Source organism: Trematomus bernacchii, unplaced genomic scaffold (genome assembly GCF_902827165.1).
Source record: "Trematomus bernacchii unplaced genomic scaffold, fTreBer1.1, whole genome shotgun sequence".
Taxonomy (NCBI): domain Eukaryota; kingdom Metazoa; phylum Chordata; class Actinopteri; order Perciformes; family Nototheniidae; genus Trematomus; species Trematomus bernacchii.
Genome location: NW_022987739.1, coordinates 24,419,192 through 24,434,525, shown reverse-complemented (window position 1 = coordinate 24,434,525; position 15,334 = coordinate 24,419,192). Strand labels below are relative to the sequence as shown.

General features: G+C 39.3%; 1 protein-coding gene across 3 annotated transcripts in view; it reads left to right on the top strand.

Annotated features, from left to right (window-relative positions):
• The window catches only part of st3gal3a (ST3 beta-galactoside alpha-2,3-sialyltransferase 3a), a 33,971-nt gene extending 23,485 nt beyond the window's left edge, over positions 1-10,486 (top strand). For all 3 annotated transcript variants that reach the window (XM_034147176.1, XM_034147177.1, XM_034147178.1), the window contains exons 10-11: positions 107-253; positions 7,253-10,486. In XM_034147176.1, coding sequence (XP_034003067.1) covers positions 107-253; positions 7,253-7,357 — 252 coding nt within the window. In that variant the 3' untranslated portion in view covers positions 7,358-10,486. The remainder of the gene's footprint in view (positions 1-106; positions 254-7,252) is intronic.
• The last annotated feature ends 4,848 nt before the right edge of the window (positions 10,487-15,334 follow it).

The following is a 15,334-nucleotide window of genomic DNA, read 5'->3' as shown; positions in this document are numbered from 1 at the left end:
CAAGCGTACAGTTTAAATAAGGCCTAGTTGCTGTACGTTCACATGTTCACTGCATGCTGAACATATTCTGGTTCTCGTACACACTCTTGATTTATGTCTGTTTCAGAATATACCAACCCTGGGGGCAGTTGCCATAACGATGGCCCTTCACAACTGTGATGAGGTAGCCGTGGCTGGATTTGGCTACAACATGAGCACCCCCCACGCCCCTCTGCATTACTATGAGAAGATCAGGATGTCAGCTATCAAAGAGGTAACTTCAGAACTGATTTGGTTTGATACTACATGTATACAAGTTCTAAAACTGATCCTGGACAGGGCAGAGCTTTTTCTACAGTTCATTAAGCTACTTTTATCTAGACATGTATCCCACCTTTTTTTTAATTCATTCTTCATGTTAAATACACTTTACATTTCTTAAATATTGTTATTGTTTTTGCTATGTGTTTTCTCTTTTGTACTTATTTGGTCATAAAATATGAAAACAATTAAAAATAATTCAGCAGTGGTGCCCCCCCTACATTATGTATATCTCCAGTGGACATACATTTTTAGCACCAACTGACAACATCAATACTGTTATTTGATTGGTCCATCTGTGGATGGGTGCTAAAATAGTTTATCTAACTTTAATTCCGACAGGGACACAGAAGGTGAAAATGTTAACAGATGCTCCTTTCTATAAATGTAAAAGTAGTAAGAGTTGCAGCGGACCTGCAGGTTTCTGGGAGTTTGTTCCAGATATTTGGAGCATAATAACTGAATGCTGCTTCACCATGTTTAGTTCTGACTCTGGGGACAGAAAGCTGACCAGTCCCAGAAGACCTGAGAGATCTGGATGGTTCATAATTTAGCAGTAGGTCAGACATGTATTTAGGCACTAAACCATTCAAAGCTTTATAAACCAGCAGCACTATTTTGAAATCAATTATTTGACACACAGGAAGCCAGTGTAAAGACTTCAGAACAGGAGTGATGTGATCCACTTTCTTAGGCGCCGTTTACACGAGGAGAAAACTGCTTGTATCTGCATAGTTTCGCGTGCGTATAGCCCTATTATTTACACGAGGCCGATAGAAACTGACCCCACAAACGATAACGGGTCCCAAGGTGGATAGATTTGCAAACGAAACGCTCTGGGGGGTCAACCGAGTCCGTGTAATCACCTCTATACGAATATTTCCTGAAAAAATAGCGAAAAAAAAAAAAAATAGCACCTCTCCTGCTCACTGCTGAAGCAACTATCAAAAATAGCTGTGTTAATTAAACGCACAAGGGGTTCTTGAATGAAATAATATTATAAAAGGCAAACCAGAATAGTTAACGCCCAATATACTCCTTAAACAAAATAAACAGAGTCAGATTTCATGCATTGATCCATTATATTGACAAAGGAGGATCTCACCCGGTGTTTGTAGAGAATATCTCTCTTTTCTGAGCGGGTCCTCTCCACGGAGACGTCGGTCGATGCAATATCCACAGATTCGGTTTCTTTCAGTTAACTTCCCCGTAGCATTTATCCATATGCTGAGGAAATTACTATATCCCGCTGAATACCAGCAATCACCACACACACTTCCTCCTGTCAGTAGCTACTGCTAGTGCTACTGCTACTGACCATGCTACAGATATTAGTGCAAAATCTACAGCTCCTCTACCACAACCATCAGCAACAAGTGGACATGGAGAATTACATGAACTACATGTTGCTAAATACACGGCGGGGCATGAACAGAAGGGTAGCCATAGCAACATTGCGGCGGGGGCTGCTGGGGCTGCTCTTCTTCGCTGCTTTTGGTGTATTTTGGCGGAAGTTACAGCGCCACTTACAGTCCCGGCATATGTACTACAGCGTTTCCAGCGGCCTCGTTTGAACAGACACGTTAAATGAAACGAATGCATGTGAACGGAAGACTTTTTTAAATACGCATACTGTGCATAAACGCAAACGGTCCCGTGTGAGCGGGGCCTTAGTGTTAGTGAGGACTCGAGCAGCGGCCTTCTGAATCAGTTGCAGCTTTCTAATAGATTTGTTAGTGAGACCTGTGAAGACACCATTACAGTAGTCCAGTCTACTGAAGATAAAATCATGGACAAGTTTTTCCAAATCCTGCTGTGACATTAGTCCTTTAATCCTAGATATATTCTTAAGGTGATAGTAGGGTGATTTAGTAACTGTTTTAATGTGACTGTTGAAACTCAGGTCAGAGTCCATGACATATCTGGCTTTATCTGTTGTTTTGAACATTGCAGACTGAAGCTCAGCGCTAACTTTTATACGTTCTGCCAACACATTGTACTTGATATGCTAAGTTGCAGGACATCTCTAAGCAGTTGAACAATCACAACAGAGCTGGCCAGCTAACCAATCAGAGCAGGCTCTGGTTTCAGACAGAGGGTGAAAAGAGGAGCTGCAGCACAGGCAGTAGGAGAAAAATAAAGAGCTTTTTGAACATTAAAGCATGGAGACATGTCACAGTAGAGACACACAATACAAATATATGATCCTGAAAATAGGGTTAATGGGGCCCCTTTAACTGATGTAAAGGTAAAGAAAGAGCAAATCATTACTAGTTGCTACACTGAAAAAACAAAAAAACATTGACTTGAATTAAATGCATTTTGTCAACAGACTTCACTTTACTGTATTATGTTAGTTGAAAGCTATAATACAAGTATAAATAAAAAATATTAGGTTCAACTTAATGTTATTGCTTTCAACTAACATAATATTGTTAAAATGTAATTAAAGTCAATGTTTCAGTTTGTGTATTTTTGAAAAAGGGCAAAAAATAGTTTGATTATACTAAAGAGGATGCTTTTGCTCTGACGCCCACTCACAGGCTAAGACACTGTCTCCACAGAAAGTTGTCTGAAATATATTTTATTCCCTTTTGAATAAATAGTGTTTTAATTTGTGAGAAGCGAGGATAATTCATATTTCTGGTTCACTGAAGTTATTTAGGAGAGAAACCGTGTTTGTTTTTTTGCAAAATGTTTGACACATTAGTAACCCAAACTAGTTTACAGTTCAGGTTCCCTATTTCCTGCTCATTATCCCACTCTTAATCCACCATACTCCCACACAATACTCACAACACTCATCAAATGTTACCAACCGATCGACCGACATCGTATTTGTTAGTCTTCCACGTTTATGCTACACTGGAACAGTTTACTGTGACCTTTCTCTCATTTATATGCCTCTCAGGAGGGATTTACCCAGCATGCTGCTTAGTGGCCTGCGATGTGTATGAAATCTCAAGTATAGGAATGTTGCTGGGTGTAGTCACGGCGCACTACATGCAAACAGGGCCTAAACCGCCATTCAGTCCACTTCACAGTGTCCAGCCTGCTCATAAATCACTCTCAGCCCAGGTTACTGAGACAGACATGCAATCCCTTCATCCTATTTTCACCGCCTGACACAGACTTGTGTTTCAGTCCGAAGAGGTGCAGAGCTGCTGGGCCGCTGCCATGTATAATTGAGACTGGAACTCATTCCTACTCTCCTTCATTAGCCAACATGGACCATTAGTGGGGTTTTTTCTTGGCAAGTAGCAAAATCCAACCATCGGAATAGGGATAGTCTTCATTATCTCTTTTAAACTGGATAATATAGTGTCAATGATTTTTCTTTTTATATTGCAATACATTTAGTCAATAATACAAATGTAATCGCAATCGTCTTGATTAATCACAGGTTTAAAATACTGGTATTTACTTTTATAATTGGCGGGAGATAGAACAAATACACGTGTGGTGTAGTAATAAAGAAATACATAAACTGGTAAGAAATCAGATGATTTATTTCTGAATTATAGGAATGAAGTACTAACATTTGCAGACACAAATCCAAAGCGTTAACAAACACACTGTCACGGAGACCTGCTATGATCGCCCTCTGTATAGTGTCCTTAAATCGAGGTAGTGGTGGTTGTTACTGATGGTCTCCAGTCGGTGCATTACATGCAGCTTCTACCAGTTCCTCCGCTTTCTTTGCCTATTCACAATTAATGGTAAACATCCGCACTGTAGTTAGGGAAGGAAGTTGGTGTCTAACTTGGTTATGTGATTAGTGTGTGTGTATTCTTAAATATGTTAACATTTTTCATATTCATTCACAGCCTTAATTGAAATAAAAATAAAAAAACTGTATTATTTTCAGTTACCACAATTTCAAATAGAACATAAATGTTTAAAGCTTTGCCAAACAAGCATGTTTTTTATTTTTATGTTTTGCTGACAAAACAGACAATTTCTTGTTACTTTTTTACAGTATAAGAAATATTAGCCTAGGTCACTTAAAGCAGATGCTTTCGGCTGTCTCTGTCTGTCACAAGACCCTCACCATACCGAGATGTGATCACAATGCGAGGAGAAAGGAGACTGTAAGTGTTCTCTTACAGTATTAGGACCCGGTGTATACCTTAGGACCTGTGATCAGATGTCATTATCCAGATAACGTATCCACAAAGATCGAGTGTTAGCTGGTGGAGATAGCTTTTTGTCATCCCATGGCAGTACGCTGCAGGAGTATAGGATGATTCTAAATATCCTAAACAGTTTTGTGTTTTTACATTATTCCAACAATTTTTCAACAATTTTCAAACCCAGAGAAGTCTGTCAGACGTATGATGACATATGCCCTTGAGAATGTGTCAGTATTTGAACCACACACTTTTAGATCTTTTAACTCTACATTTTAAATGGATGATGGATTTTATTCATGGATCTTAAAGGGGACCTATCATGCAAAATGCACTTTTGTACGTCTTTTATACATGAATATGTGTCCCCGGTGTGTCAGGGAACTCACCAAGTGTCAGAAAACACAACCCTCTCTTTTCCTCCATACCCAAATCTCTAAAAACGGGGCTGCAACGGATCTGATAAAAACTGATACAGATTTGAATTGTTCTGACGTCAGAAAAGGGGTGCTCCGCCTATATGGGCAACTCTCCACCTATCAGGGGAATGGGGGGTTGGGCCACGGCCATTGCCGCTCGAAAGCGCTGGAGACGCTGTAGTACATATGCCAGGCCTGTAAGTGGCGCTGTAGTCTGCCACAAAAGCAGCGAAGAAGACTTCTCACCGAATCAGCCCTTGCAAAAACAGGGCTGGAAAAGAGCAAATAGAGCGAAATGAGGCATGGCTAAAATGCATGATCTGTTTGGTATTTTGAAAAAAAAAATTCACAGACATGTTTTATATAGATATAGAGTGGCGAAGTCCCTCCCCTTCCGGTGGACCTCCATGGGACCTTAATTCGGAAAAATTATATATTGAAGTCAATGGAGAGAGAAAGATTATCTTTCGATCCCGTTTGAATTGTGCCACGAATTACACATATAATGTTTGTCAATTTAAAAGATAATTTTGCAAGTCAAAAAAAAAAAATGTGTCGTAAAACTGTGAAGTAACACATTTGTTTGTGTGAAACGCTCAATGAACTACATCTCTGGTCAACAACACACGTCACCAAGATGGCCGTCACTACTGTCTTGTCAACAAAACGATTGACTACCCTCACTATCACCACAATGAAACACGTCCTGAAGAATGTCATGCAAAGCTGCCTGCCTGCCTTCCTTTGATTCTCTCTGAACTGCCTGGTCGTTTTAAAGTTTAATGTCAACCATTTGTGCAGATAGCATGAAGTAGAGAAGATCGCTAGCGTTAGCGTTAGCATTTCTCCCCCGGGATTAAATTGTGTATTATAGAATGATCACACCGGTGACAGTACTCTTCAAAGGGTTCACGAAATATGACTACTACTCTTACTGTTTAACATTTTGGGTTACTTAATGTTACTTCATGTTAAGGCTAATAAAAATAACAAGGCTGTAATGCTAACTAACGTGCTAGCTACTAGCTAGCTTGATCAAGCCACTTCTGGTCCTTTCATCAGACGGGAAGCGAAAGAACGAGCTAGACCCATTGCTGGTATAATAACAACCTGGTACTAAGCACACAGGCATCTTGTTAAAGTTATCTTATCTTAGCCAGCGCCATATAGATAGATTCTATCTATATTGCGCTGATCTTAGCTATCTCTTAGTGGAGGAAAACAATTGTGACATCACTTACGCGACTCTGGGATTTGTAGTCTTTCTAGTTGCGTATTTTTCATAGTCTTATATTTCAACAGTTTTACGACAAACTGTGACTTTTTTGACATGGAAATTATTTTTTAAGATTGACAAACATCATATGTGTAATTCATGGCACAATTCAAACGGGATCGAAAGATACGTTTTCTCTCTCCATTGACTTCAATGCATTATTTTTCCGAAATAAGGTCCCATGGACCGGAAGTAGATGGGCGTGACTTCGCCACTCTATGGCCCTACAATATATTATTCAAATATAGCATGATAGGTCCACTTTAAAGTGGACCTATCATGCTATATTTGAATAATATAGTGTAGGACCATACCTATATAAGGCATATTTATACTTTTTTTTTTTCAAAATACCAAACAGATCATGCATTTTAGCCATGCCTCATTTCGCTCTATTTGCTCTTTTCCAGCCCTGTTTTTGCAAGGGCTGATTCTGTAAGAACAGCACCATCTACAGGCCTGGCATATGTACTACAGCGTCTCCAGCGCTTTCGAACGGCAATGGCCGTGGCTGTCTCCTCCTGATTGGTGGAGTTGGCCCAATAGCCGTAGCGCCACTGTCCTGACGTCAGGACAGTGTTCAAATCTGGATCAGTTTTTATCAGATCCGTTCCAGCCCCTTTTTTAGAGATTTGGGTATGGAGGAAAATAGAGAGGGTTGTGTTTTCTGACACTTGGTGAGTTCCCTGGAACACTGGGGACACATATTCATGTATAAAAGACGTACAAAAGTGCATTTTGCATGATAGGTCCCCTTTAAGTTATCAGAGAAACAAGCTGAGCAAAAGTAAGCAGCAGCCTAAGCGGCAAGAAATAGCTTTACTTATTTTCCCTTTCTAAATAACGGTTATATACGGTGGCCGACAATTGCAAACGAGCCAAAACATTTCCATTAGGAGAAACAAGAGTGCTTCTTGACGTTCAGGGATTATAAAGATGGCCAACAGTCACTGTTGGTGGAAAGTTTCCTAAAATGTAAGTTTGATTGGCTTATTATAACAATGTGATCACATCATTTCTTCCGAACTAGGTAAAATGTTGGTTTAAAGAGTGAGACATTTAGAAGGTAGCCTGTTGAGTGTTGTCCACCAACTAGCTCCTGTCCTGTGTCTCTGTCTTCTCTGTAGTCCTGGACTCACAACATATCGAAAGAGAAGGAGTTCCTGCTGAAGCTGGTGAAGGCTGGAGTCATCCAGGACAGGACCAACGGGATCTGTGGAGCAGGATGCTGATGCTCTCCACGGCAAGACTTGTGAATGCAGCGCACCTCTACCTGCTCTGTAACCTGAAGAGAGAAGGCTCTCAGCAGAGAGCAGCAGCTGTCACACTGTGGTCAGTGCAGAGAGACCATAACACACTGTCCTGCTGCTGTATTGAAATATTTCAAGCAATATGCCTCTGTTTCAAGCTCCTCTTAGCCGCAGGTTAGTGCATATTTACTGGAATGTGGTGCCCCGGCTCAGGTATATCTTCCGTTTGGGGATCAGCACCTAGATCTGCTGCAGGCTGAGGATAGGATGAAGAGATTTTGGGTTCAAAACATTGAGCATGTGCCAAGTATAACTCTACAAGTGTCCTTCTGCTCACAGATCTGAATGTAAGTTGCATTAAACATATAGTCGCATATTTATCTTCCAGTTTCCGTCGACTCAACCGTCCTGGACCATGTGTCAGAGCGACGTGGCAATCATTTAATTGAGTCGCTCAGATTTAGCATGAGGCTAATAAGCTGCCTTTTTTCACGAACATCACATTCCCTCCACAGGCGCTGAAGAGTTACGTGATGTTTGTTCTTTAGCAACATACTACAATCCCTACAGACTCAGCCTGACATTAAGCTTCCATTTCTGAAGAGGGAAATTCACTTGTGAATGTAAACAAAGGGCAATCGAACTACGCTAATATTTATAATATGATGCTTATCATGTGTTACTGATTTAACCTTTTAAACACTATCAAAGTGTGTAATCAGCTGTTATATTGTGTTTTCGTTCCTTATATAAATAATGGCTACTCTAACAGAGATATAAACATAATCTATAGGCGCTTTCACACCGCAGTACTTTTCCCACTTTAGTTCCGATATAGTTCCGAAATGTTGCGTTCACACCAAAAAAATCCGGAACTAAAATGAGTTCATGAGAACGTTTTTACCCCCTTTTCCGTCCCTGCTAGAGAGCAGGGACTTTCGTGGGATAAAAAGTTTCCTATTTCTGATTGGCTGGGCGGAATGCAAACCACGCCCCGTAAAACTCCAAAAAAGTTTTGTGAAGCCGCCATTTTATTATCCTCGCATTAGCATTATTAGCATTAGCATTAGCCCAGCGCACAAACGCAGAGAGACTAACTTATGGCAACACAAAAGAAAACATGGGAGCGGTGGAGATGAGGTGTCGGCGTTCTGGTGATTTACTCGGAAGGCTTCAGTAGAAGCTGCTGGGTCTACTTCGGGTGGCAGTATACGCCGTGAAGTTGTTTGCGGCCTGCCAGTAAACCCAAAGCAGAAGAAGAAGTGACGTCAGCGGTTTAATTTGCCTTATCCTCCCCCAGGGATTTATTCCGGTGTGAACGCGATCTGTACAGAGTTCTCATGAACTAAGTTCTGATGAACCTTTGTGGGAAAAGTACTGCGGTGTGAAAGCGCCTATTCAGACACCAAATGTATTGAAGCTGTTTTGAAAAATGAAAAAAAATGATTCACTATTCCATGTCCCCATAGTGTTGCATAATAGGGTGGAATATTGTATAACTTGGAGTTAGTTTCTTCATTCCAGAAAAGTGTCCCTAGATCACTATTGAAGCAGATCATAGCAAATTGGTGCTAAATGTTTTGGGAACCCGTTTATCTTTTGGCTCTCTGCAGTCCTCTCGGCCTTCAAACTGTATCCAATCCAGTTTTTGGAGAAGGACATTCAAAACATATCTTTTTCTTTCTATCCATAATCACAATTTAGCTGCAAAGAGTGCCTTCTGCAGCAACATTCACTTAAATACTATATTTAGGAAAATCGGACAACTTCAGATGCACCAAACATTTCCTAAACGTCAAAATAATAATAATCTCCATTTGATTATATGACATGTTCAGTGTTTTTTATGTTCCTCTAAAACATATTGTCCTGCATTGGTCTAACAAAACTGAGCAGTGAAAACCAAATGTATTTTTAATATCTTATTTTGAGTGGAAAATACTTCCTCTAACCTAACATTCATGAATCAACCTTTACATCTTATGTAAACCATAAACAAGTTGGTGAAACAACTTGAAACAATATAGAATATGTGTCAGCAGGAGAACAAGAGCCTACAATACTGCAGCCCTTTACTTGTTCCATTTTAGACCTTTTTGATAAGAATTGATTATTGTTATTGGGTGAAAGAAATGTGTCTTTTTATGGACTAGTTGACTGCTTTTTGGAAGAGGTTGATGACTCGTGAAATGCAGCAGTCGTGAAAGCCAGACAAGTTAGTACAAAAAGTTCTCGAAGATCTCCAATGTGTTCTATTTGGTGATAAGCCATAATTGTAGATGTGTGATCCAAACTGTCTGTATGACTATTGATTTTTCATATGAATGTTTTTACAGACACCTAGTGCAAATGAAAGGCCATTCTATAGCGAGCTATAGGCCCCATCACCGTTTAACTCATTTGGCTAAAGATAATGATATCGATTTCAATGGAAATATTCCAGGTTGTAACTTTTAAATTAAACAGTACAGGCTCTGTTTTTTTCCTACATATTTTTACAACTGAAATGACGAAACAGGTTATGATCAAAATCAAACGTTTAATGGGGAAGGAAATGTGTTTAACATGCTTGTTAGTACTCGAGGGTAAACATTGTGTTTTTTATGAGGAAAAATACATTTAAACTTACATTTTGTTTGTTTTAAAGAATCCACAGGGTATCCTCAATTTGTTAAGTGTCCAACTTTTGAGTGGAATCATTTGCTGCTGTTATGTGAAAAAAGGTTGATTAAACACTGATTAACATTGATAGACAGGGGGGGGTCATGGTGATGCTGGATGTGAAATCGATGACCCTTTCTCCTTCTATTAAGATGTTGTTTATTGCCCTCACTCACTTCACTCTCAGGCCCAGCATCAGTCACCATCAGTGTCACTGTCATCAACTATATCAATGATCAATCTCTCTCAATGTATTCACTGAGATCTACTGTATTGTGCTGTCTGTATGTTGGTGTTGCTTTATTCACTCTGGCCTGCATACTCACCTAAGGCTGTTATATGGACGTTATGCTGGTCAGAGGCTCAAGCCAAAGTATTCATATATTTCTTGAAAGCTGTGCATAAAAATCACAAAATCACGTTAAAGAATAAAGATATAAGTATGCTGTATTTTGCCATGTCTGTTTTTTTTTTTGTGCTTTGACATTATAGTTGAGGGTTGTCCTTACGTATTTTCTTTCCAAACTTCTGTTCTTGTTTGTAAGTTTTTCCTGTGCTCATGAACTCAAAATCTCAGGACACTTGAAGGGAATCACTCTAGATTAGGCCTACATTTCCCCACAACTCTAGATTGAATTTATTCGATTTTTGGGGTTAAAGGTCACTGTGACTTGACATGTGTACAGTCCTTGATAATCAGGAACACCCGGAGGGAATTCATCTGATTTCTTATGACACACATTATGCATACATTAATTTGAATAAAACATTAGCCTACCACTAATGGGGACATTTTTGCAATATTGAAGCTACTTTTACTAATATGAAGGATCTGGGTTCTTCCACCACTAAAAACATTTACATTATCAAAGCATTATCAAAAAAATAAAATTGATAGATCAATATCGATCTATACAACATAGAACAACTTATATATATTATAGTCACTATAATCTTATGTACTGTAGGAATATCCTAGTACCTTACCTATACATGTATTGTTCTGTATAACAGTCGTAATGATTTACCTTAGGAGATATAGTATTACAGCAGATAATGTGAAGTGAGGTCACAATTATTTTGTGCCATAAATAAACAATGGACTATGAAACCATGCGCATGTATTGTTAATTGATGGTACAGTTTATTCTTAGTTCTGTTTGTGCTGCTATCTTGAATTGAAAAGGCAACGGGTGGACCTGAGCGAACACAGTACAGAACTGCACCCTGGGATCCCTGAATAGGTCAAGACATTTGATTCTATTAAATATTCAAAAAGATGTGATGTTGTTCTCCACTGTCACTCCCTGCCCGTCTTAGCTCCTCTCACAGTATGCAGCTGCTGTTTTATAAGCAGTAGTCACATGTTTATGAGTGAATGGAGGTAAACATGAGGCGTGAGTGACTCACTGTTACTCATTCAAGGAAAGGCATTGCTGTTAAAATCTGTGTTACACTTTAATGACCGCTAAGCGAAGACAAACAAGCTACGTTTAACCACTTGTCATGTTAGTCTTAGTCATCGCAGGGCCTGGTTGATGTGAGAGCAATACTAAGGACTGAAAAAGCATTTTATCAATGAAACATCTATTATTCTTAGTAAAAAGAAAAAGAACTAGACAGGATTTAAAGAGTCCTTTTTTGAAGATGGCCAACTACAACTACAGTCTTTAAGGTATTTCTTACTTTCAAAACAAATCCCTTAAGTATGACCTGAGGATCGAACAGCATGACATTTGACAAAACACAACATTTGGTGAGTGAGACTAGAAAAGGTAGGTACATATTGTTTCATTTTTCCTCTTTCATCAAGGTCAACGTGTATATTTCTGATACCTCGGTTTACAGGACAGGGACTTGAAGTGCTTTTCATGATTCTTGATTGTTTTGGTATGAGTTGTAGAGGGATGGATATACAGTATCATCTGTAGAGATGTCTGCTTGCTCTCCAGTATAACTGAACTATATGGCATATAGACAAAAAAGTTTCCTACATGAAGCTTTTCACAACAAGCTGTGGATTATCTGGCATAACCCATGAAGGACTCATGGAAAGATGAATTGCTATTTAGGTTGTTTTAGCATTCAAGCACCATTAGCCAAGTGAAGAATGTTAGCATTGTCATTGTGAGCATGCTGACATTAGCATTTAGCATCGCTGGGCAGTACTGCCTCAAAGAGCATGGCTGTAGATTCTTCAATGTGAAACAATACATGAGGCTAGTTTCAGATACAAGTTTAGTTTCATTATAAATATCATTCTAATGATATGGTTTGCTGTACATTTAAAGGTGGGGTAGGTAAGTTTGAGAAACCAGCTCGAGATACACTTTTTGTTATATTCCATGGAATGCTCTTAACATCCCGATAGCAATGAATATCTTAAGTGCTTTGACAAAAAATCCATTAAAAAATGTCATCTGTGGAAGCCGTAGTACTGTAAAAAGCACGACCAATCATTTTAGCCGGCCCGGCTAAAATAACTGGATGGCCTACCTGCCTGTCAGCCTTCCATCTGTGCACAAACTTATCTCGTGCCCTCATTGGTCATGTCTGTAAGGAAGTGGCAGATTTTTTCCCGCTGTGTATTTTCAAATTCTAGCACACTCAAGCTGGTTTCTCCAAAATGACCTACCCCACCTTTAACACAAAACTTCCAAGAAGTCTATGCTCCAATTATTTCAGTGAGTGAAATTCTAGTATATCTTTTTTTGTTACATTTTATCATTAGCATTTATCGATGTTATTGAAAAGCTAATGAAACATCCTTGGGTAAGCATTCAAGCAAGACACCCAGCTGTGCTAACGACGCTAACAGTAGCAGCAAAGTCAAAAAGAAATAGACATGACGATGACATAGGAGTGATAATACTTTAAAACAAAAGGCATTTGTGTTAGGTGCAATTTTCATAAAAGGAAGTAAAATCCTAGCATGTTTGTATTTTATCACTAATTAGCATATGTTTATAGGTTAGCATTCTAGGGAAACGCCCAGCTGTGGTAATAACGCTAACAGTAGCAGCAAATTAAAAAAGGAATAGAGAAAAGGAAGAAATTTGCCTGAGTATTACTTTTGTGGAAAATAAAGGTCCACCTTTGCTGTAGACATTACATTACATTTTGTTTAGCTAACTCTTTTATCCAAAGAAACATACATAAACATCAATACTGTTGACATGCCTACAGTAGCAATTTGGGTTAAACAGCAGTTGAGCATTGGGGGATGAACTGTAAACTGTGTGAAGTACTTCAAGATAAACATTTTGTTTTCCCCACACATGCAAAATATAATCCAACATGACCTTAAACTAACTCTGTCTTGTGAAAGATTGCTGAAATAATCTTATAAATACAGTACAGTGATTTCCAGATATAAAAGTATGGGAACACAGGGTAGTTTGTTCATAATTAAAAAATTGGAGAAAAATGTACTTGCACTTGACACCTATCATTGTTAGTTGTGTGTTTTGCATGGTAATTTAAGAAAACCTTGGCACAACAATCATATAAACTTGATCCAACATGCAGCTTAAATGATTGAACTGCTCTTGCTACAGGCGATATGAGCTTTCAAACAGTTGCTCTGCAGCATTTTTCTGCCTGCAGTGCAAAAAAGTAAATAAACTTACAATGACAGGAAGGAAAAAGCATTATTTACTATTTCAAGGACTTAAAGGTGGGGTAGGTAAGTTTGAGAAACCGGCTCGAGATCGCTAGAATTTGAAAATACACAACCGGAGAAAATCTGCCACTTCCTTACAGAGCCCCTCCTCCAACACACACGAACGCGCACATGACCAATGAGGGCACGAGATAAGTTTGTGCACAGATGGAAGGCTGACAGGCAGGTAGGCCATCCAGTTATTTTAGCCGGGCCGGCTTTTTACAGTATTACGGCTTCCACAGATGACATGTTTTTATGGATTTTTTGTCAAAGCACTTAAGATGTTCATTGCTATCGGGATTTTAAGAGCATTCCATGGAATATAACAAAAAGTGTATCTCGAGCCGGTTTCTCAAACTTACCTACCCCACCTTTAATGTGGTTATTCTCAACACAACAGGCCTGGGTGAAAGGGGCCAGCTTAATTATTGCCAAAGACCAGGGTCCCACCTGTGTGACACTTGTTTCTTTAAGATATCCCTCTGTTGTGTTCAACACTGAGACAAGAAAATAAAATCAATTATGGAATAGATGTATGAAACGAATAATTAGAGATTGTTAAAAAGACAAAGATGATTACAAATATTTAATAAAACACCAGTAATTACATCATCCCAACATCAACACAGGGAGTACATTCAGACTGCTGATGATGTTTGATGATCACAATCATTAGATTTGGCTGACTTGGAAATCCAAAGCGATTTACATTGAGTGCCATCAACCATGAGGATTCAAATTCTAAATAGTAAGAATCTTGCAAGTACATTACTTTCAATAAAAAGTGCTACATACAGAAATTAAAGGATACCAGACAGGCTTTTTTGGGTCTGTGTGCTGTTCAGGTAGTGCTCAGACCTTTGCTGGCATTACTGGTTGTTTTTCTGGATGTGATAAAAAAATATTTGTGCGATGAATGTAGTCTTAACACAATACACAAAGATTACATTTGATGAGATTTCTACCAGATAACAATAATGTCAAAGTTGAAACTAAAAGCCAAAAAGGGTCACATTAATAAAGTCTAGGTAAGGTCAAAACGTGGTCGATTCATTTTTGTGGCATAGAGTAAGTATGAAGGAGGTTTTATCCTGAAAACCACTGTGTTATTACAGCCCTCATACTGTAGCACTGCAGTGAATACAAACTGATTTGGAAAATGTGAGATCCCAAACAGCTTTGCTATGGTCAGAATGAGCAGGTGGACACTATATAAAGAGCATCCTTGACCTGGACATATTCTCAGGCTGTGTGCTTGGAGGGTGGGTAGGGGGGGGGTCACTGGGTGAGTACACACAAACAGAAGCTCCTTACTACTATGTAGGTGGCCTGGGTATGACAACATGGGAATGGTGAGGACACATAGCAGCTACAATGCATGCAGCCTGGCTCCAGTTTCAGACAAAGTGTTCATCTCTCTCACTCCCTTTTCATCTGTGGAACCTGACCCAGGCCAATCGTCCCAGACGATCATTTTGGTTTAATTAATCTTGGAGCTGGACGCAGGCTGAGCTGCATTCTGCAGTAGAGTGTGGCTGCACAGACTCAGGTTTCATTCATCTTTATTCCCCCTGACAGTGCATCTGCACTGGGTTAGGCCACAGCACTCTCCCCTGTGAGAATGGCGCAACATG